This window comes from Pterocles gutturalis, unplaced genomic scaffold, assembly GCF_000699245.1.
Source record: "Pterocles gutturalis isolate BGI_N339 unplaced genomic scaffold, ASM69924v1 scaffold18720, whole genome shotgun sequence".
Classification (NCBI taxonomy): domain Eukaryota; kingdom Metazoa; phylum Chordata; class Aves; order Pterocliformes; family Pteroclidae; genus Pterocles; species Pterocles gutturalis.
In genome coordinates this window covers 2,892-27,092 of record NW_010138739.1, presented here as the reverse complement: position 1 = coordinate 27,092, position 24,201 = coordinate 2,892, and the positions used below count along the sequence as shown (strand labels likewise).

Sequence of the window (24,201 nt, the reverse complement as noted above, 5' to 3'; positions counted from 1 at the left end):
TTTTTCCTTCTTCTTTTCAGCACCACTCATACATGCTTCACATGGCACAGGTCAGCATGGGTCCCGAAATCAGTCTGCCCCAGCAAGACCGACAGAAGAAGCTACTAACGTAACGGTAGGATGGATCTTTTATCCACTCATTAATATTTTCCTGAGCTACTACAGTTTTCAGTCTTACTCAGAAAATCAGATCACTTGTCAGACACAGAGAAAATGACTAACGGCAACAAGCACTTTAGTTGTCAAGTCAGTATTTGTGCCAATCACTGTTACCGTAACTTCGTAGCTCAGAAAGTAAGATGTTTAGCTTCAAAATTGTGACAGAAAGTGAAAGCCTAAAATTAAACCCTTTGAAATCAAGGAAGACCTTATTATCCAATATTCGAAACAGAACAATAAGCTTAATGGAAGGATGGTGTAAGCTGAGAAGTTGTTCATTTTACCTACTGAAAATATATACATTATAATAGAATGGACATTACACTAGCTAAAAGCAAAACATTACCTTTTATTTTAAAAAATAAATTCCTAGAAAATGTGAGGATGCCAAGGTTAGTTTCCACATGTAACATTTTGGGAGGTAATTCACACCTCCTCCACCTCCAATATTTAAAAACATATGTAAATTGCTCTTGGCTTTTTAGAAAAGATGTAAGAGTAGAAAACAACATCAGAGCCTCTAATCCCTGAGAGCCCCATTGTAGTGAATCAACAGCCCAGAGGCCACCACCACTCCCTTTGGGTAAATCCTCACAAGGCTTAGGCAGTCGTTTATGAGGGTTATTAGTATTTGGACAGAGCTCTGAAGATAAAAGCACATATTAATAATAAATAAACACTCTAGAGATAAGGCTCACCTAGTCTACCTAAATGATGACTTCTTTATACTGAACATCTTTTTAAAAATTGTCACACTAAACCGATTTTTCAAGGTTTATAACCTGAAATATAAGACAGCCTCTTACAAATTTTAAGTCTTCGTTATTAAGGTAGTCTAATATTAGAGTTACCATATTTTTGAAGCTTCTCATATAAATCTGGAGTGAGATACACCAAAGCAGCAAATGTTGAGTTCACAGCTTGATCAACAGTAGAACCAGCAACTATATCTGTCTTTGGGTTCTGTTTTTTACATGCCTGTATAAGTCCTTTGAAAAGTTCAGATTTTTGCCCACTGAAATCCTGGGCAGGATCTGATTTTGCAAAGTCGATGAGAAAGTTACGGCAGTAATCTTGGTGAGAGCTCCTAGCCTGGAAAGAACATTAGAAAACATTTACTTTAAGACTATCTGAACAATTGTTGCAGCTCATTTCTACAATTAAATCAACTGGCAACCTGACCTAGCGAAAGGCTTCCCTGCCCACGGCGGGGGGCTGAACTAGACGCTCTCTGAAGGTCCCTCCCAACCATTCCACAATTCTATGAAAATGGAAGCTAATAAAAGCGCACAGAATAACAGTTTCTCTCCTGGATAACTGAATTAAACGGTGCAACTTAGGACAACTGTAACACAACAGCCCATGCTTCAGGATGTATGAGCTAATTAAGTCTGAATGAAACTGTGATACAGAGCAGTCATGCCAACGAAGCAAAAGCAGCGGTGTAAGTACGTACCTCTCTTGTATCTTGGTGCAGCCTACTGCTTTGACTGGCCCTTGGCGGTGCCTCAGGACACATCTGATGCCTGAAGACAGGTTTCCACAGGGGAGAATTAAGAACTGATGTTACTTTCAGAGGAGGCAAATCTGCTTCGCTACCTACTTCTGCAAGAAATTGAGAACAGACACTTCCAGTTACTACATTTTCCGTTCGTTTTTACAGATTAATGAAAATGGGGTAAAAAAAAAAAAAAAGGTAATGCAAATAGACTGAACAAGTAACTTAACAACATGTTTTAACTTCTTTTTCTCTAACGTGGTGCAGAAAACCCACGGACCCTTTCTTTAATGACAGCATCAACACCTTACAGTGGCATGATGTTACATTATGGAAGGACTTTAAACATTCTCACTGTACTTATAACCACAGGCATTCCCCAATTTGCTAGAGTGTTTAAAAGCTTTTTCTCCTACTAAAGACACAGTGATTTGCTACATGTAAGCATGTTCATATTAACAAAGGAAGAAAATCTTCTATGATAAGAACACCTCAATTAGTTCCCTATGTTCACAGGTACCTGCCTCATTTTCCAAGGTAAATACTGACCATCTGATTAGAGCAAGAACTCTTTAACTTTGGTTAATTTCCTAAAAGCTGTGAATGAATTCAGATTTAGGAAGCCAGCTAGAAGTGTTCTAGTTTCAAATTAAAGAATAAACAACTTTTTTTTCTTATGGCATTTATCTCACATTTCATATTTCACTTCTCTTTAGTGACCAAAATCCTAAGCATGCTTAACTTCTGGAGTTAGCCAAACTTCATTTGATTGGGCAAACTCTGATATTACTCCATAAATGTATTTCAGCTTAGTATGAGTACTTTCAGGTGTCCATCTCTTCCTAACATTGGCTGACTATCACAGGGATCCCTGGGAGCAGTCCCGCAGAGCAGCGGTCAGGCTTGCTGCACAGAGGCCACACAAAATGCAAGCAGCACAACGACCAAACGCCGTTAAGCAGCAATAACAACAAGTCTTCCATCTTCAGCCAGGAGGGAAATACAGAGGGAACTTGATTTTCACAGGGGATTCAGAACAGCAGGTCCTGAGGCAGCACCACTGCTGGAGCTCTGCAGCGCACTCACCTCGCAGAGATTTCAGTGCCATGCTTCGGGAAGCCAAGCGCCCCATCAGCCGGGAGACAAGCAGCTGTAAATCCAAGCCCCAAGAAACGGCGATATCCGGGAGGCCGTAAGCACTGACGGTAAACTTGTAGCCCCACTCATTATTACTGCTGTCAGAGTGAAAGAGAAACTGCAGCCGTGGGCCAGCCTTAAAGGTCACTTTCTACAGAGCAACAAAACAGTCATTTTGCCAAGTGTACACGACAGGAATATCCTTCAGCAACGGGGGTTTTTCAGTATTATGTTCTGTCCATAACAGATCTACTTTCCCCCACCATCTAAATGACAAACCCACAATATTAAGCAGATAAAATTTCTATTTAATAGCTTAATGAGAAATTTCATAGATGATTGAGCTTTAAAAGAGCCACAAAACACCAGAGGAGCATCCCATCTAATTAGGTGTCACGGAAGGTGTCATACGCTTGTCTCACAATGTAAAATATTGTGAGGGTAGAATGTCAACAAATAAGTTTTACCCATGTAGCTACTGGCAGTTAAACATGATTATCACTTTGCATTTTGACTAACTGCTCCTTTGGTAACAGCAACAAAGAGGAATTCTTTTCTTATTCAATCCTTTTATTTCCATCATTGCAGACTTTCCTCCCCACCTCCTGCCCCCCAACTTTGAGAGGGAATAAACACACACCTGCTTTTAGACAATCGTAAGAATTTCCTAAGATTGGATATATCACTTGGTTCAGAATTTTAAAGGTGCTCACCTTAGGCCACTTCTCAGTGCCAACCTTTGTATCGTAACGAGTTTTTGCCCCTCTGGCATCGGTAAATTCCAGGTAATCATACCTGTGAAAATTGCAATTCATTACTTCCCAATTGACGTTTTAGGTTTTGGGGGAAAATGTTTGCTTTTGGATTTTCACAAGTGCTGCATCTCCGAGCGCCCTGTCACATCTCTCTGAACCACACCTGCATTGCTTCACGTGAAGGCGAAGGGATTTATTCATGTTTCAATGCAATGGTCCCAGCAAACACAGACCTGCCTTCCCGCAGAACTTTCCCAACCCTTCAAAACTGGAGATGGGTGCTCATTTTAACAGCTGCCATATGCCTTAACTAAGCCAATAGTTTTGCCTAAAGAGGGCAAAATAAATACAAGCACAAGCTGCGGTGGCCACAGCAATATTACAAAACAGATCCAAGCCAAAGGAAGCAAAATTCCAAAGAGCAGCATGTCCGTACATTCGCCAGGAGAAGTGGCTTTCCGCACAAGAAGTCGTTCAGAATAACACATGGTACATTATGCAGGGCAATGAAAAAACTGAAATGGTATGGTTGGAGCACGAGAAGTATTCCTTGCACATTGAAACATGATTTGCCCCTCTGCAAATAGACACTGGAATCTAGCACAGCACAAGATTAATTTACCTCCTTTCAGTTTCACATTTATCATCAAATTCCACCTCAAAGTAAGTTGCCCCATGACATAGGAAGACCGAGACCTCATGGCAATTATTTTCATAGTTATGAGGCGATTCCATTGTCCACGTTCGCAACACTACAGGCTGTTCCTGCTGCCAGCTTTCCATTTCCATCTGGAGAACAAAAACGCGTTCTTGAGATACAAATGTAAAAACCATTTAAAAAAATCAAATTACCACAATGGATTTTTGTGTCTATACTTTCAAGTTGCCAGATGTACAGACAGAGTCGCATTTAAGAGGTTACAGCGCTGATTTACACCTGAACTAGTTATAAACACACCTTGATAATCACGGTGGAGAGCCACTTCGAAAGCAAACTTCACCCAGTCTACCGGGGCAGGAGACAGTCTCGCCCCAGAAGAGCCTAAAGTCTCCAGTGATAACAAAAGAGAGTCTGGACAACCAATGCAGATTCAAACATCTGTACTACAGACATCCAGACTTTCTTTGCCTCACCACAAGCCATGAAGCTAGAGATGTTAAGCACATTTCCTCTTTCCTCCTCAGAATGCCTCCTTCCCATCTATCTTCCAGGCTTCTCATTCCAGTTGCACTTTCTGGTCACTTTGCTCATCTTCCCTATCAGTACAGATATCCTTCTAGTTCTTCACTCAGTATTTCCTTACACATCCCATGCTTTTAGAAGCTTTCCAGCTCCTTTCAAATGCTCAAAGAATCACCTGAGTTTTCTATGTCTTTCTTGCAATTCTGGTTTTGCTTCACTGTACGTAACAACGCCTGTATCTTTAGTTACCTTATGAGGCTCACTACAGAGGCTTTTCAGTGGTTCTATCAAAGTGCTGAATCCCTGTAGCAGCGTACAGTACGGAATGTCTAAAGTGCAAAAATCCAACAAGAAGATGACCTAGGAGAAAACACAGGTCTCATGAAAACTCCTGTAACCAGAGCTGTGCTACCCGGGAATAGGACAAAATCCCGACGCTCACTTACCAGCTGACGAGTTGCCATAGCAAAGACAGAGTTACTTATTTTTTCTACTATTGTTTTGCCACTATATTGAGATAAAAGTGACTGCAAAATCGTTCTGATATTTGACAGGAACTGGCCCACATCTAAAGAGAAAAAAAACCCTTAATAGCTTCCTTATGGATTTGCTACCGCAAGCTGCTTTATCAAACACCTAAGCGCATGGTGATGTGCAAAAGGAGACAGACAGCAGGAAAGGCATCTGCTGCCCCAAGGCAGTGACATTCAAGAGCAAAAAACAGTTCAGAGAAGCTTTCTGCGATATTTCTATTGGGGAAACAAGTCATGCTTATCAACGATACTAAAAAAAAAAAGTGATGAGTAATTTAACTGAACACTCCAAGATTGTTTCAACAATCTCAGTGTGTCTAAGAGCCTCCTCTCTGGGTAAACTTACGTGCAGCGTTAATTAACAGATGAGGCTAGTAATTTGTAGCTATAGCCCTAACCCATTTTAAAACATGAGACAGGAACACAACAAACTTATTTATACGCAAATAACATAAGTATGAAGTAATTTCACATAAAAATTCCATCTCCATTAAGTATTTGGTCCAATTAACTATCAATATTGAGCTGCTGCATTAAAAAAAAAAATTGCTGCAGCAAAACACTCCTTAGAAATGTCCAGCTTCTTAATTTCTTTTTTTCTTGCTATTACAAGCATCTAGGAAAATATATACCATCACACAGAAGCTTAAAAAAAATAAGGGAAATTTAGTCTGTATTTTTTTTTCCCCAGTATTTGACACCCAAAACTTACTGAAATGTTTTCTGAAGATTCTCCCAACGTAAAATTATTGGTACAGTCAAAATTCTAAGTTGCTCAATATGCCTAAAAATTCCTTCCTAGAGACATTAGAAATGCTATGACAGCTATGAGTATGCCTCAGGCAACCACTGGCGAACCCTTATTACACTATAATTTGCAAAATCACATTTTAAAGTCCTGTATTACAGCACATCTAATTCTCTGTTCAGTCCCAGCACTTACAGTTTTTAAGTATTTCTATGGCAAGATCCTTGGTTGAATTCTCGCTACCCTTAAGTTGCAGGTAGCACCATGAAAGGAGGCTACCTTGAACCGACCAGAACAAGGAAGACAAGACGGTGCCGCTCTCTTGCTGCGCAACATCCAGCATCATCATTTCACACTGAAAAATAAAAAATGTAACCAAAGGATATCCTCTTCTGCTGCAGAATGACGCATAACATGTACTAAGTAAACTGTGATGGACATCATCATCCCACTCGCCCCACAAAAAGAGACTCAGTGCAACTGCCAAGCAGTATGTAAAGCTGTGAAGCAACCAATGTATTTTGTTTTGATAAATCACAATTTTAAGTAGGAATAGCTACATATGAGTCACTCACTGTTCTCAGCACATTTTTTCTGCATATGTAAATGACCCTCCTCCATTTACACCTCCCTTAGCGAAATGACCAACTCTAACCTCTCAATATGGGATGATTGCTTCTGTTTCTTAGCGCTGATAAGGTGCCGTGAAGTCTTCTCAACGCTATGGAGAAATACCTCATCTTATACATTACTTACTCTACGATAATGAAATGTTAATGCTTAAAGGAACATACCTCTAGGGGTTGGAAAATCTAATCCTACAGACTTGAATAGCCATGAATAGTTTTATCCAGCAGGACAGGAAAGCTAGCTCTTTAGCATACACCTCAGGCATGCAGCTTGTGTTTGAACGCGTACAAAAATCATGGCCAAGAAGTAGGAAGAGGAACCATGCAAAGACAGTTACCTCTCGTGCTGCTACGAGCAGAAGGGTATCCATGACCGACAGCACTTCACTTATGTCAAAATTTGCAGAAACTCCTTTCTCTGGTAATAACAGAAGTCCACCTGGATCTTGATCACTGCAAAACAAAGATGATCTTATTAACCAACAAGCAGCACAGTTCCCAAAACACAAATTTCATTATCCTCATGACAAATCTGTAGAGATCCTACTGTATAATTACTAAGAAAATAAAAAGTTTGGGTTCTGATGACTCCAGACTGATAAATCAATACCAGTCATCACCATGGACAAACAATCACTTAAAAAAAAAAACTGGAAGAGAGCCTAGGAGAAGTCTAAGAGCAATATACTGTGATTTCAGCACCAACCTCGGTCAATGTTTTACGTAGTCGTTCGGTTAATAAACATATTAAGGAGCAGTATTCTCCTTTCTAAAGCAAAGCCAGTTGATTATTGTGGAGAATTAATTTCCAGGGGAATAACATTTCTAAAAAGGACTAAATCTGAACTTGTTAACAGATGTGGGGTATCAGACAATTATTTTCAATTTCAAGACCCCTTACCTGAAGTGGATACACAAGGATCTGAAGGCAAGATGTACAGATTGCTTATGTTCTTGCTCTGTGATGCTTTTCTAGAAAAGGAAAAAGATTTATTTTTATGATATGTTCTGTTTCCCTCCTCTGTGAGAAAGAATTCTAAATTTCTGTGCTCTACTATCCATTTTTGGTAAGAATGGCAGGGTTAGCTCCTCTGTGGATAAGCTGCGGAGAGAGAGAAGGGGGAGAGTACAAAGAGGTAAAGAAAAGGAAAAAAAAAAGGTTTTTACTTTAATGGGACAAAGTACACATTATTTGATGACAAGAACTCAGATTTGTCCTATTTTCTGCACAAAGAAAGCAGGTGCTAAGCAATCCATTTCTCATTTAATGGTTTACCATCATGGTGAAGAGCTGGTGTCGCCTGGTCTGTCTATCTGGGAAAAAGATTGCTGCTCCATTCAGTAAGGTGTTCTTAACTTCCTCCTTTAGCATTTTCATTGGCATAGAGTTACTGTCCCCCATATCCACTACTGTTCACACAAAAAGAAAACAAAATTACAAATTAAAATTAATACTCCACCTAACATGTTAGAGGCAAACTGCATTAAATGTGGTATTTTACACAACTTCAAGCCCTTGCAACCCCATTATACACACAGAACATGAGGGGAAACTTTTTGACTTCTAGCAAGAAAGATTTTTCTAAGGATATATTTAGTCACTGAGTAAATTAGTTCTAGGAACATTAAGAATTGACAACTATCAAAGCCAATCAAGTTTAAGACGTGACAGTTTCTATAAAATAGTTTGTCTCCAGCTTGCTTTTAAGGAGACTGTTAGATAATTACCAAAAAAAAATAGATACTTGAATAAAGAGGATGCCATCCTACTCCCAGTGAAATCTATGTGCAATTCCCACTCTCTTCACCGGCTCCAGAATCTTCCCTGTGTTTCTGCAAACCTTACAGGCTCCTCGTAAGATCATTACATTCAAATGAAATATCAGAAACAAACGAACCCCAGTAGCATTACAGTTCAGGGTTCACATTTCCTGCTCATTCAAGCAGGTGACCTGTTTGAACGAAGTTCTCTTCTGTAGCTGTTTCCAGACTACACATTGTCAGAAAGTCTATAAAACTACTTCATAGGGTCAAAGGAAAATGTCATTGTGACAGACTGACTGATTAGCACACACTGACCTGAGGAAGAAACAAAGGAACAGCAGCTGACTTGGCCTCTAGGAATAAATCTCTCTTCCCAAATTGCAGCTATTGTAACACACTGGTAAGCCAGAACAGACAAAACAGTTCATCTAATCAATAGAAATTACCTTCACACAAATGTCTATAAAGCTGTTCTGCAGCTTCTGCGTGACCAGATGGTTTGCTCTGAGAAGCTTCTTGAGGTTTAGCAGTTTTATTGTCTCCAGTAAGTACAGAAAAGCAGCTCTGGAGAAGCTGCAATAGCAGTGTTTGAGCAAAGATACATTCTTCCCTTGGGCTGTAAGAAAGCATAAAACAAACAGAAGCAAAAACTGGAGAGGAAGCCCTTTTGCACCAAATAGATAATGCTGTGAAAGTCGCTACCTCAGACAGATAAAAAACACCGAGTAGAGAGCACATAGCCACAAGGAGGATAGCTACCAGCTACATTAATCTACATCTCAAGTTTCTACAGAACACGATAGTTAAAACCCCATATGGCAGCAGGAGGAAAATGTTATTTATGCAAATGATGTAGTTTAGGAAGAAACTGTTCCAGCTAAAGCAAGCATACTTTATTGCTACATACACACACAGATTAGTGCTTCACCACATAGTAAAGAAGTGACTTACTTTTGATTAAGTTTATTGTAAAAATTCCAGAACAGCTGCAAATCAAGGCCTGTGAAATCTAAAAATGACTTGTATTTTAATCCACTCTCCTTCTGTTGAACCTTAAAAAGGCAAAGAAAATGCAGGATTGGAAAATTAACTCTATACAGAACACATTTATAAAAAACAAATCCCTGAGCACTGGGCTTAAAGTAGTGTAGTTTCCTATGAATGTGCAGCTAACATGAATTCCAGTGGGAGTTCTTTCATGGATATTCCAGTGTCTAAATGTGACAGTTTTTCCCTCCCCTTCACAGAGCTACTCACAAGGACTCTCTCTGCTCTTTCCAGATGTCTAGTCCCCCACCCCTGTCGTCCTCCACCTCCAGAAGACTTCACAACCTCTACTCCTCATCTCATCTGACTGGAAGTGAGCAATAGCCAAAAGGAGCCTGCCCACGGCTCAGAGGAAGTTGACAAGGCAGAGGTGCATGCACTGTCTGAACAAGACGTGGTTTTGACGTGTATCCTCAGAAGCAGGAGACATCCTGCTGACATCCATCAGCACGCACCAGCCATAGCTCTTCACTGTATGCATTTCAACCTAGATACTTACAGAATTATTTCAGATAAAAAGAGGACTTATTTTAACCCATGCAACTTTTCTAGCTACCTCTCCAAGCACTTTTCCCCATGCTTGCTCCAGAACAGCTGCATCACCCAACGGAGAGCAGAGCACCCTTCTGCTGCATGCACTTCACCCAGCACTGTCACCTGCTGCTGAAAAGCGGTGCCGAGCTCTCCTCTAGACCCAAAGCCAGCATGTTCCTAGTCAACTTCAGTAAACATACACTGAATGGTATTTTTCAGAAACCATCTTTTTCTCCACAGGACAGTTTTAACAGTTAATTAGTAGCAAGACTTTTCTTTATCCCTTTGCAATCACCGTTAGCACAGCCTAATTACTTTCAGCATGGTACAAACACACTCAGAAAGAACTAAGAAAAGAAAATACCAGGTCCTGTGCCAGCTGCTGGACGAAATGAAGCGTCTTCAGGAGAAGAGTTGTGCCACAAACTGTATCATCCTCAGTCCTCCTGCACCGCAAGCAGCTCATGTTCCTACTGGGCTCGTCTCGCATGGGCCGCAGATAGCCAAGAACGCTCAGCCCTTGAACTCCGAGCCGCTCTGCTGTGTCTTGTCTTGTGCACAAGAACTTGATCATCAGGTACTAGGAGAATACAAACACAGCACAAGGTTTGGTTTTAGAAGTCAGTACCAATCTGGTTTTTAAAAGACGTGAGTGCACATACGTTAGGAGAATGCAGGTGGGGGAGGGAGGGCAAGCCTTGTCCCCTGACAATCACCGCCAGACATTTAAAATATTGAGCCTGAGATTCAGGCTAAGCTTGAACTCTCCCCATGTCCAGCAAAGTCACAGTGATGGTCCTGTGACCTGTCCAAGCACCTGCACAGTTGTTAACTCATTATCAGTTTCATTCATTCTGTATACTCTATTCTTTGGCTCTACGGTTATGGTATTTTTTCAGGTTAAAAAATTATCAGCTGCTTTTAAAAGCAAGCAGATGATCAATATGTAATATTTAAAACATACTTTTATGCAATCCAGTGAGGTACAGAAGGCAAAGCTGAAGGGAACAGCAAGTTCTACCATCTGAATGTACTTAGTAACCCTGCACACTCCGAAGCCTTGGGGACTAAGGGTGACACCAACAGCAGCAGAATGTCTCAGCAAGCAGTGACAGTTTTAAAAAAATTCCCAGTTGACTTATAACCGTGGCACCACTTCTGCTAATTTTCACAGTACAAAAAAGAATTGAGGAACCACCAACAGCTGACTCGAGAAACAAGAAAAATGCAGGATCTGAAAAACAAAGTTTCCTGCTTAAGCACCACAAATCAAAACCCACATTCTGCTACTCTTGAAACAGGAAAGTCCCACATTCCTCAAGGAAATCAAAATAACCGATGGAATTGCTTAGTAATTTTTTGTCCCTTAAAACAAGGGTTAATTAACCTGGCTCTGAAAGAATAAATGGCGTAACTATGCAGTAGTTACTTCATCTAGATATTAGAATAAAGCAACAACCATGTCATCCTGTTTAGAAATATTTTCTCATTATAAAACCAGTAGTCTGCGTGTTATCACGTAATCTTGCATTAAACTTGATCCTGAAGCAGCATTTAACTACAGTTATATGTGTACATACAAGGAAAAAAATCAGCGAATAAAGGTTGAATTACTCATTTAACGAGAAGCCCATGGATTTTACCTCTACCCAGAATCACAGAACGGTTTAGGTTGAAAGGGACCTTAGAGACCACCCAGTGCCACCCCCTCCCATGGGCAGGGACACCTCCCACTAGCCCAGGTTGCCCAAAGCCTCATCCAGCCTGGCCTTGAACCCCTCCAGGGATGGGGCATCCACAGCTTCTCTGGGCAACCTGGGCCACTGCCTCACCCCCTGCACAGGAAAACATTTCTTCCTCAGATCTCATCTCAGTCTCCCCTCTTCCAGCTTCAAACTCCTCATCCTACCGCTAGAGTCCCTGGTAAAGAGTGCCTCCCCATCTCTCCTGCAGAAAGATGGAGAAGAGTTCTTGCACCAAACAGGGTTCCGTTTATTTCAGCTGTCATTACAACAAAGCACAGAGATGAGCCTCTGCCCACTGTGACTGGGCCAATGGGTTTCCACGGGTTCTTACTTGGGAAATTCTGCATTGGTGCATTTTGACATCAACTTCATCCCATTCTTCTTCCACTTCGAACCAGCCAATAGGATCATCATCTCCCAAATCGTCACTTGAACGACTGCTTCTACGTATAAAAGAATGTAACAAACTTTGTAAAAAATAAAAAGTTTAGAGAAAGTGCAAAGCTGTTGATATTCTAACAAAATATTTTTAGCATGTTATAGCTATACAGATGAGAAGAGAGAGAACAGAAACTTTCACATACCCAAACTGCATCAGATGCAGGGTAAGAAAATTAAGGAAGTCTTTTAATCATGGTCTCTAACCTCCCCTCACTCTTAAGCAACAGTTCTGAGAAAGTAATTTAATAAAAGCTAATTTCTTCCCATAAATTGTTATCAGCGATCTGCACATCAGGTAGAAAGTTTTGTTAACTCCCTTTTTAAACAGGTTGAAAACAACAGCTATATACATATTTTCTCAAACATATCAAATTGAGGCTCACGGAAATCAAAAAAGTAACAAGTCAATGATGCATCATCTTTAAGAACAATTCTCAGCCGTTCAAGTGGCATTGCGAAGAGATGTAATGTAAGATTTATTTTCCACGTACTGATTACAAAAAGTCCACTATACCTGTTTTTTAAAAATTGCCTGAATTCCCGCAGCTTCCATTTGTCATAGCTTTCAAACCTTCGGAAGTGTTCATCTGCGTGGAACTTTTCCGAAGGACTGTTATAAGCAAACACCAGCCCACACTGGGCCCCAATGGCACCTCTTCGGACCTAGAGCAAATCCAGAGCAATGGATTAAAAAGTTGACCATAGAAGAAGGTGTTGCTTTCACAGAAAGAAAAAAATTATGGAAAGTAGCTAAGTACCAACAACACTGATCTCCGGAATTGCACAGAAAAATGAAAGACATTTAGGGAAGTGTTACGAAAGCTTTCGTAACCCACTGAGCCAGGATCACATGCACGGTTAATATTTGCTGTGTTCATCACCCTGCTAGCACCCTAACATTAACTAGAGTTCCACATATTAATTCTTATTCTAATTTTATACGCCTTTTTTATCTGAAAAAAGAAACAAAACCACAATTATGGATCCCACTATCACCACACTGCAGAACAGCTTAGCTGCCTCTCCAGCCCCAGTTAGCATTTCCTTGTCAAAAGTCCATCCATGTTTAATTCTCTTTGACACTGAAATATGTATGCATCCTTGTTCCAGGAATTAAACTACTGCTTTGCCTTAAATAAATAAATAAAATCAGCTGCAGAGATCTCACTGCAGTTTTGTCCTGGCCATGAGATTTAATCACAAGATCTTGATTGTGACCCACATCTAATTTGAACTCATATCTTGAAACCTGCTATTCACAGAGTAAAAAAAAATTATTTTAAATATAAGATCTTACATATAAATCAATACTCTTTAGAGAGAAACCATACACCTGAGAGTCACTGGCTTGAGTGTATTGCAAAATATAGGCAAAAGCAACACAAATGTTTTTACTACATGCTTGTGGCACCCTGGAACAATTTAAGACCTCCCTTTCCTTAAGTCCCCTCTGGCTTACACCAAAGTAGAACCCTAAAATAACACTATTTCATGATAAATTTAAAATTCCAGTTCATACAAAAAAGATTCTGATTCAATTCTACCACTAGGGAAAAAAGCAAGCCGCCTACTTCAAAAGCATCGAGGAACCACATACCTTTATCCTAATTTGTGTCACTTGAAATGAAGATTCAGTTCCAGTAGAAAGAATGATACTTGCTCTGGTTTTCCCAGTTTCAGTAAGAAAACCTAAGGCAACAGTGGGAATAGAATGAGGTTGAAGGACTGCTAGGGCAAGCTGTTTGAAAGAGAATACCAGGACTGGGGACTAACGGGGGGCAAATAAAACCACAACGCTCTTCTAGTTAAATGCTCATTACTAAATGTTTCCAAACTGAAGAGACAAGTAAAAAGATTGTATAGTGTTGGTATATGCTCCCACGAGAGCATACACAGATCTCCCCAGCCAGCACCTCTCCTGGGACTGCAATATCTGCAGCAGTTTCAAGAGTTTTCCCATTCAAGGTTATTAGTAACTCCCCAATATTACTTTGGCTCGTGGCTCCACTCGCTGATAGAACTCGCTGTTCCCCAAACTATCATCCATGAAACAACAGAGGACAATCCACAAAATAACTAAAAAAACAAACTCAAACAATACATGCAAGCAAACAGAGCATTTAGAATGTGCCTGATTTTCTATCACAATAGCTTTCATTTACCAGAAGCACTGCACAAGTCAATACACATTTTTTTAAAAAAAGATTAGGTTGCATTTCTCTTAAAAGAAAGTCAAGAAACACCAATCTCTTTGTTTAGGTTGTATCCAGAACATAAAAACATTGCATTAACAAAGACAGGCTTCAAAGCACAATAAACAGCTACATGCACTCAGTGAAAATTTTAATTATTTCTACCATATCTCTCCATCAATATTTGGGAAACTAGCAGTGAATGATTCAGGACTTCAACCCACAAAATGTCCTCTAGTACAATTTTCTATGCAACAGCTCATTGCTGACTTCCACATAGAATATAAATAATTCTCCCCCAAATCCATCTTTTTCCTGTTTGCTTTGTTTTAACAATAAACTGGCTCCTAAGAAATCCACCTTGTTGTAAAACAGAATTTACATATGGCTTTGGTTTGGTTTTTCGGTTTGGGGTTTTTTGGATTTTGTTGCTGGTTTGCTTTGTTTTTTCTTTTGTAATTACAGATCTTCCATATTGTAAAACTACTGAGCAGCACCAAATATAGATAAATATATACGAAACAGCATCGCAGCCTCGTTAACAGCCTTTGGATGTGGTTGAATATTGTGAATTTTAAGTCCAGGCTCTTACCATCCCCAGTCCACGGCTCTACAAGGAGGTTTTCAGGCCCTGATTTATCTTCTTTCCCCTTTACATCACATGCTTGCAGAGTTAGTCGTAAGGGTTTTCCTAAGGAAGAAAATCAACAGGTTTATCAGATTCATAAACAAACCTGGAGAATATGCTTTCTAAAGTTCTTCATACAGAAAACAAATGGAAAAAATTACAATACTATGGGAATTTTACCACTGTCAGACAAAAAAGGGGGAAGAAACTGGAGTATAAAAGATAGGTCAATCTAAAAGAGTTCAAGTTTTAGATACAGCCAGAAGGGCAACAAAAACCGTGACAACCAACGTTCCTTCAACTGTTTGCACACTTTGGAATTCACAATACATGAAACACCACACTTGTCTTACAAAAAGCAGCAACTAATCTGGGAAAAACAAAGCAATTTTCAAAACTTTTGAAAGCAAACCCTGATATTATAATTATAAAATAATTACTGTATGTTTTGGCACAAGCCAAGAAGTCCTGACAAAGCATGCTAAAAGGCCAACAAAGGGAAAAATTCTTCTTGAGAGACTAATGATAATCTCAGAAGTTGACACTTATTATTAGATTAATTTATACAAGTGACAATAAAAGAACTGTAAATAGGTGCTAATGACATTCCATTTAAAACACATTTTAAATTTGTGCACTTGTCTGCCAGAGAGACCACTTCCTGAGGCTAAACCTACAAAAAAGTGCATTATTGGAAGAATAAAAATACTTGATGTCATTTGCCTTTTATATAATACAGACACTATCACCATCTTGACAGAGGGGCCGCTACCGACAAAGTTCATGTTTTCCCCTCCAGCTTGATGCCACCTGGTTCAATTCCTAGATCATGGAAAGCCGACTTAATCCCCAACTTTTAAAGCAGCTCAGCTTCACTGGAGATCTTCTTCATAACAGTTAATTTCGAAGTCTTGTATAATTTTAAACCCCAGCAGAACAACAAGTAAAACAACTCAGAAAGCCACATATTGTCTTAAGTACGTAGAGGATCCAACAATTATTCATTTACCGTATTTATACAGCAGGTTCTGTCTAACTGTTGCCATGGAAGCGATAAGCGATGAAGCCTTGTATGGAGTGTCCAGGTGACCAGTGATCGTACAAAGGGAACTCATCACTTTAGCGATGCTCCCCCTGGCTAAGGCAAAGGCCAAGAGTGTCAGTTCCACCTCTGGAGTAGTACAACAACTGGGGAGGGAAAAAAAATAAAACAGTATGAAAAGAAAACTCAGGATACTTTGTTTATAAATAAAGAAAAATAATGCTCACATGGAAAAATCTAAGGTGCCTGTTTTCTAATGTCTTTTAATTTTTCAAGGCAGTAAAAAAAAGAGCAGATTAGTAAAAATTAGATATGTTTGCTATATACAAATTCTTCTAAACCATAGTCTGCTACATCAAAATACATCCAACACAATCTCACCTTGTTATTCTTATAAGGAAGCTATCGACTTCTTCCAAAACATTTGGAGACAAGAAGCTTGAAAAATCTGTGGAGCCCGGCGTTAGGGATAGAGGTGGCATGTGTTGCAGTGCTTTCCTAGTAAAAAGGAGAGGATGTAACAGCAGAAAACCACACAGAATCCGAGCAAACAGCCTTCTGAAATGAATGAGACATTTGAACCTTCATGCTTTATATCAGCAGGTCTCTACAAATAGATTCTGAATGCAGAAAATTTATTTACACAGAGAATCTGTTCAAAAGGTAAAACCAGTGTTGTGTTCGAGGTGGGAAAGTTCAACGATGGCGAGGTCATCTTGGATCTTAGCCTCATCATCTCGGATTTAATGAGACAAATAAATCAAAGGGGTTTGAATTACATCTGCAGCAGCACTAGAAACCGCTTAGTGGCCAAGTACTGCTTCATTTTAAATAGTTTTAGAACTGAGTACCAGCCCTGTTATTAAAGGGAAAATTGCTTTTAAATTCTTTCAGAACAATTCCAGAAGCTAAGAGAGAAACCTGTCAGCTGAGAATGAGAAATTTTGTTTGATTTCCTACGATAATGTAATAACCCCTGAAAATTGGAATTCTGAAGCGGTCTAATTAGTCATTCTACCCAATACTAAGGTTTGGGGTTTCACTTTATAATTCCAAACACTGAATTTGTAATTCCCGAATGCATATTTGTAGTCAAGACTTCTCCTTCACAACTTTTTTAGGCTTTACTATCTCAGGATCCAGGTTATATTTCTAATAAATATCTAAACTGTAGCAAGGCTGAAGGCTCTCGGTTGTAGTGAAGCTTGGAACGATGAACCTCCCTCAGATGCAAGCATGTAGAAAGTTATTTAAACTTTAAAGAGGTTTCACAGATGACACAAATTAAGGATAGGCTTAATGGACTTTAGCCTACAGCATTCATTAACCTCCTGACAGCCGTGTTCTCCAGCGGTGGCATCGTGCTAACTAAGCTCTATAAAAGCTGATGTGGGCGTGTAGCGATTTCATGAGGATTCCAATCCCTCAAGTCATCGAGCAGAAGGGTTTGGCAGTCAAACAAGGAAACGTTACACAGAAAACATCCAACCGCCACAAACATCTGCCCAGAGGTACTGCATATACCCAACCATATCCCCACGCAATGCATGGCAGGGCATCACACAAGCAAAAATTTGCTGAAAATTAAGCTTAATTAAGCTCCTTAATTGGAAGCTATCCAATATTTATAATCAATAAAATTAACAAGGAAAATTTAACTATTCTTAGGCTTCTCAAAAATATGACAAGCCAAAGGATAGGTAAAAAATGTATTTTTCTGTGTCTGTTCAGTCATGGCTTAACAACTAGATCAGACAAAAGAGCTGGGAGAATGACACTTGTTCTGGTGTACGTGTGAACAGATAAAAGAGAAATATCACAACTTAAACAGTGGGACAGCTAAAGAGATGTTTAAACGCCTGAAAGGAGGGAGTGGAAACCAGTTACACAAGGTAGATTAGTTTAGTAAAGCTGGAAGTACTAAATAAATAAATAAATGAATCACACACCACAGAAGTTTGGTACTTACTGAGTATTTTGTAAAATAGTGTGAACAAATGCTGGATTTGTTTCCATGGAAGCTGTTACCAGAGAGGTCAGCAGAGACCAGTACCAGATAGCCGAAGCATCGCACACGGAGACGCCCACCTTCTTCACTCTTTGAAAACCCACAGCCCTGAGTCCATGGATTCTAGTGTCACATCCATCACTAAGGCAACGCTTGATATTTATTTGTACATCTGTCAAAACATAAAATAGAAATTTTTTTTTCCATTTCTTCTGCTGGATGAGATCTAGAAGAATCCAGATATTCAAAACAATAATTCCTGCAAAACCTCTTAGACAAATAGCAGCAGCTATGTAACAGTACTCCCACATACTACACATTGTTTCTTCATCGTGCACCCTACATTTGGGAAATTTAGCCGTTGAATGGCCTATGTGATCCATCACATATTGTACAGCTAGAAATTAGGAAAGAAGCAGTAAAAGACCCTCAAAGTGGAAAACAGATGATAGATTATTTCACCAGTATGTTCTTACCTACATGTCTTGGGAGTGGTACTAGAGAGAATAGGGGAAAAGTGCAAAGCCTAAAAGCAAAGTTTTACGTTACATAAAAAATTTTCACTTAAGTTCTTGACCATTATGCACAGATTACATCATCCTAGTTACTTCTGAGGAACCACATCCTTGCTGCACGCTTCTGTGGCCACAAAAGTTTCCCTTAGTGAAAAGCGCCTATTTGAACTGAAGGGACAAAATTTCTGAAGCTGCAGAAACCACCTTAGCAAGGAGCAGCTTTCCTCTGATTTATTCCAACATAGCACCCATAGATCTAACAGACTTAAAAATAACACTTCTTTGAAACCATTAGCATAAAACCTGCTTTACAAAAACCATCTGACCAACTTCAGCATTTTGCTACCAAAAAAAAAAAAAAGTTGCTCAGAAGCAGATTTTTTGCTAGATCCTATCCTCCAACATATGCTTTCACTCTGCAAGGGAGGATATTTTAAAATTGCCCAGTGTCTTCAAAATGAGAGGCTAAAACTGCATCTTTAGTCATTCCAGCTCTTCAGCCCTTAGCCCAGGTTACAGACAGATGCCCCGAGAAAGACTCAGAGACTCTCCCTCATAGGCTAGAAATTAAACTACAATTAAAACAATTTCTCTGACCCAGGGACAAGGTCTAAAGTTTCTGCTCTAATGACTGGCATTTCAACACATCGGTCTGTGATCTAGCCAACCTTTCACCTTCGACAAAAGCAACAAAACAATATCCCAACAGTATCTTTACTGACTCACACATCTGACTGATGTTAGCGTTTTCCAGCAGTGTTACGTAGCCAGTGACATTGCTCGGAATGTGAACGTCTCGGACCTCCTGAAGACAGCTGGCATTCCTTCCCACTGCCACTGTCACCTGCTGTGGCATGTAACTCTGGTCGTTAGCTGCCACCGCAATGGACAGATGTCTCAGAACAACATCTGGTTTCATCTTTAAACTGCAAAGCAAAGAAGATAAAACAGTTCTTGCAAATAAAAAAAAAAAGACAAGTCAATGTCGTGGCTTAAGCCCACAGTCAAGCACTTCACTTTTAGCTAAGCTTCACTTAGTTTCCACTTCTACAAACATAAATAAATCCACTGGAAATTACCTAATGCTTCCCACCCCATATCCTGGTGGACAAGTTGGAAAACTTGTCATTCACTTAAAAGACCATCACCTCTGATAGTGAGGATGTAGAATTTTTTAGCGTTCACCTTTTCAACTGAGAAATCATTCCTCAGTAATAAAAAATGTAGTGTCAATAATGACCAAAATGAGAATTTTTTTTTTAAAGTATACATTCTTAGACATACTACCGAAAAACCACTAAACATTTCTGTTCCATGGAGCAGTAACTTTTCAGACCGTGGCAAAGCGCTTCTATTCAACTACTCACCACCGCATCTGTAACACAGTTTGGAAAGCTTAACCACAAAACAAGGGCACCTGTTAGCATGGAAGGTGCTGCACTTCACAGGTGAACACTCTTACATGGCGATTAGGCCTTTAAGCTTCAGGCAGAGATCAATGACATGTGCTTTCAACTGTCACTCATCAATTCCACAGTTTTTTTCCAGTTACACACCACTGGCTGTAAAACCCAAGGACTAACCACCCCCGACCTCAGCTGTGTCGCTCACCGTATCCAATGCGAGCGAGCGCTCCCATCCGACTGCCAGAAGGACGTCGTTTCTCCGTTTGTCATCTTGTCGATGTCAGCAGAATTGGATGAGGTTTCTATGTGGGTATAGCACTTTGTGACAGACTTCAGTTTGTCCGACTCCTCGTTACCATTCAAGTCACTGGGGTATTCTGCAAAGAAATCACTCACAACATTCTTCTTCTGCTTGGTTTTGAGAATTATTATAGCTTTATAATAATTATCTCGTAAAAATTCACTTATTGGCATGGAACACAGCTCCTGAAGAAATGTTTCTGACAGAACCTAGAACAGCAAAGTTTCATTTCAGATGAAGTCACAATAAACTCAACCTACCACTTGCAGTATGAAACACCTACTGTGCCTGGAGTTCAACAGCCTTTATCTCCTCCTTTCATTACTGGCCTCATCAGCGCTTTATTATTATCACGACAAACCACAGATGAGAGGAAAAAGTAAAGTACCATGGAGAAAACCTCAGTTGAGCTATCCTAGGGAAGGGACAAAGCAGACTGTTTCCCCAAGTAACTTGATCTGTTTGAATAAAAGTGCAGAGATCTGAAAATATCAAGTCAAGCTGTGAAGAAAAGGAGTCTTCCCTCTTGGGAGACCACCAGGACACCTGAAACGCAATAAAAGATTCAATACCTCGACCTGAAACAAAAAAATTATTTTTTAATATTGAACAATCAACTTCAGAAAACATTCACTTTCACATGGACGGTAAGTTTTCAGCAACAAGTAGAGATATTTGACTGAATATACAATACTGCGAATTAGTAATCATCACCCTTCAACAGGTCAGGAGAAAGATGAAAAACACCCAAGACTGTTACTCAGATTGCTGGGCAGCTAGGAAATCAATTTATGTGCCTCAAAAAAACCAGAAAACCACCCAGAAACATGCAGATCAACTCCACAAAAAGTCATGTCTGTTAAAGACTAAACAGAAAATAAAGGTTTTTTTATTTTATCTCCAAGTTATGGTTACACAGCCATCCTGGAAAAAAGAAAGATATTACATACTGGGCTGGTTTTGGCTGGGATGGAGTTAATTTTCTTCAGAGTGGTTGGTATGGGGCTGTGTTTGGATTTGTGCTGGAAACAGTGCTGATAACCCAGGATGTTTCATTACTGCTGAGCAGTGCTCACAGAGCCAAGGCCTTTTCTGCTCCTCACCCACCCCACCAGCGAGGAGGCTGGGGGTGCACAAGGAGCTGGGAGGGGACACAGCTGGGACGGCTGACCCCAGGGATATCCCACACCAGGTGATGTCATGCTCAGCATATAAAGCTGGGGGAAGAAGAGGAAAGGGGGGGATGTTCGGAGTGATGGCATTTGTCCTGGGGATGGCTGAACACCCACCTGCCCGTGGGAAGGAGTGAATTAATTCTTGTTCTGCTTTGCTTATGCGTTCAGCTTTTCCTATCAAACTGTAGTTATCTCAAACCATGTGTTTTCTCACTTTTACTCTTCTAATTCTGTCCCCCATCCCACCGAGGGGAGTGAGCAAGCGGCTGCGTGGCGCTTATTGCTGGCTGGGGTTAAACCACGACACGTACCTCTCTCTTTTAGGAGAAGTTGATCTAAAGATTCCTTCAACACAGACGAGCGCATAGTACAGATATTGTTGAAGTACTCCAACACTGGGTAAGGGATGGCAGTACTAGAAATCCGATTCCGGTGCAAGAATCTCAGTATCATTGAAGCATGAAGTCCAAGACGCTCTTTTGATTCAGAAAATATATCAATAAAACCTAGGAAGAGACAATATTTCTACCTTTGTTGCACCATCTGACTTGACCAAGCCATTGTTTCCTCCTCTACATCTTATGACGACTTAAATCCAAATTAAGCAGGGAAGCAATACTGGACCTACATTCCACCATATAAAGTTTGCAACCTTTACAGCAGGACTGTGAAAGGTGCAGGCAAATATTTTTGCCAGTTACTTGAAATGCCTGAAGTTGTTCAAAACAATTACCAAAAATCCTAGTTCTTATGCTTATTTTGCTGTCCCAAAAGTTCCAAACTCTTACCTTCAGTATCCAGGTGAAACAAGCTGCTGTACTCCCATCACTCACCATGACCTACGCCAAGCGTCTCACTTTAGCACTGTGGATTATCCCCAGAGAGATGCCTAATGGTTTCCATCAACTTCATAAGAAATCTCAGCCCTTGAACAGTGGTACTCTGAATCACTGTGCATTGAGATGCAGAGAATACTACCCCGTAAGTACTCTCCTCTGACTTATCTCCTAGCCAATTCTAACACTTCTTGTCTGATCCTCTAAGGCAAATCCCCTTTAGCCACTTATCATCAAAAGCTTGGAAGGAAAGCCAGTAACTGATACTTATCCCAGAAATCAAATTCTGGTGATGCTTTCCAAACCATACGCTATAAAACATGAATTATGTTTTAGCAGGATTTCAAATGCTAAATAACAATATAACAATAATAAAGTGTATGACTCATCACCTGAAACAGACTCAATGGAGGATTTACCCCTCCAGGCACTAAGTACAAGACAGCATTAGTTAGACACTCAGCAAAATTCTGCAAGGAACTGTTTTCTGTCTGTGAGAAACTAAACAAGGACAAGAAGCTCCCCAGTCACTGAGAAAATAAAAGGTTGGTTATTCATGAAATTAATTAGCTGGGAAATTATGGGAAATTTTTAACTTACAGCAACTTCACTTGTTTGATCCTAGAGAAGTGAGAATGACTTGGACTATGGTTTTGAGAGGATTAGTACAAACACCACTATTAAAGTGATTTATTGAAGCAATGCTCCTTACATACAGCAAGACTTGGGAAACCAGTTGTTTTGTCCCTCTGTTCTCGTACCTGGCACTAGGGAACAAGCCTGCAGTTGCCTGATTACATGGCTAAGCTCCCCTTGAAGATTGGCTCCACTAGAATTCTTGAGATCCTCCAGCATGTTCTCCACATCCACGGTGCCATCGCCTTCAGCATCAAATTGTGCAAAGGCCTGAAGAGGAACAAAGAACAAAAACTCATTTCAGCATATTTACTTCAAGCAGAAATTCAAGGTATTTCCTAGAAACCACAGCAGTAACCATTAAATAACACTCAAAATCATCTGTTTTCCATAGTATTGAATTTGTGACAAGAGGAAACAGCCTGGCTGGAAGTCTGCAGCCTTTAGGAAGCTTTAAGGCACCTGCGCTGCCTTCCTAGGAAAGCCAACTGTCGCTGTGCTGAGGTGGAGAGCGCATATCACCCACACCAGTGAATCAGCAGCATCCATCCACCTGACACCTGGGAGGATGAAGAAGGTGCTCACAAAAGAACACTCAAGAGCTCTTCCATTAATGGGCCACACCGCCCGTCACTCCCTACTGCACCCACCTCACACCGCATCCACCCCAGTTCTTTCAGGTGTTAAATATTTCCTTTATTTAAGAAAGTGTCCTCAGAACTAGAATGGTTTTTCAGATGTGTATCTCCTTCCACATACTGTCCTCCTACACAAAATATCACTTTCACAGAATTTGTCCAAGTGCTTGTGAAAATAACAGAGAGCAGCAGAAAAGATCATTTTTTTTCCTTACTGAAGGGAACCATTGCCACCTTTATTAGCTTTGACCCTACTATTAATTTTTAACATAAAAAGGTGTGTTTGGTGTGTATAAAATGTAAGTCGCACAACTATGCATTTCACATCTTCGTAATAACAAAAGTACAAGATATTTTTATTCAGCTAAGCCTATAAAACAGAACCAAGCTCATAAGCGTAAATTTTTTTAACTAGCCCCTTCAGAGAACTCATGATCCAGTGACTCACCACTAGCTATATTTTATACTCATATTTAATTCTGAAACAAACTCCTGTTTAATTCCTAAAAAAAAATTCATGTACCCCAAACAGAAATGCACTATTTCAGAAACATCCATTTTTTTCATATGAATTGGGAATGCACTTACAAAAGATATTTTTTTTTTTACAAGCAAGACTTAAGTCTCCCAGTCCTGAACTTGGTATTTCAA

At 40.0% G+C, this 24,201-nt stretch overlaps 1 protein-coding gene across 1 annotated transcript in view; it reads right to left on the bottom strand.

Moving 5' to 3' along the window:
• ZZEF1 (zinc finger, ZZ-type with EF-hand domain 1) overlaps positions 1-23,182 on the bottom strand; it is a gene marked incomplete at its 5' end in the record, with an annotated part of 51,921 nt that extends 28,739 nt beyond the window's left edge. The window contains 25 exons of the mRNA XM_010083127.1: positions 1,011-1,251; positions 1,616-1,764; positions 2,744-2,945; positions 3,508-3,589; positions 4,172-4,338; positions 4,982-5,092; positions 5,179-5,300; positions 6,209-6,368; positions 6,981-7,095; positions 7,544-7,614; positions 7,919-8,052; positions 8,853-9,022; positions 9,358-9,458; positions 10,352-10,567; positions 12,064-12,175; positions 12,688-12,836; positions 13,771-13,862; positions 14,958-15,056; positions 16,003-16,181; positions 16,417-16,533; positions 18,005-18,215; positions 19,285-19,484; positions 20,170-20,341; positions 21,752-21,946; positions 23,038-23,182. Of these exons, the coding sequence (XP_010081429.1) occupies positions 1,011-1,251; positions 1,616-1,764; positions 2,744-2,945; positions 3,508-3,589; positions 4,172-4,338; positions 4,982-5,092; positions 5,179-5,300; positions 6,209-6,368; positions 6,981-7,095; positions 7,544-7,614; positions 7,919-8,052; positions 8,853-9,022; positions 9,358-9,458; positions 10,352-10,567; positions 12,064-12,175; positions 12,688-12,836; positions 13,771-13,862; positions 14,958-15,056; positions 16,003-16,181; positions 16,417-16,533; positions 18,005-18,215; positions 19,285-19,484; positions 20,170-20,341; positions 21,752-21,946; positions 23,038-23,182 (3,712 nt within the window). The remainder of the gene's footprint in view (positions 1-1,010; positions 1,252-1,615; positions 1,765-2,743; positions 2,946-3,507; positions 3,590-4,171; positions 4,339-4,981; positions 5,093-5,178; positions 5,301-6,208; positions 6,369-6,980; positions 7,096-7,543; positions 7,615-7,918; positions 8,053-8,852; positions 9,023-9,357; positions 9,459-10,351; positions 10,568-12,063; positions 12,176-12,687; positions 12,837-13,770; positions 13,863-14,957; positions 15,057-16,002; positions 16,182-16,416; positions 16,534-18,004; positions 18,216-19,284; positions 19,485-20,169; positions 20,342-21,751; positions 21,947-23,037) is intronic.
• Positions 23,183-24,201: the final 1,019 nt, after the last annotated feature.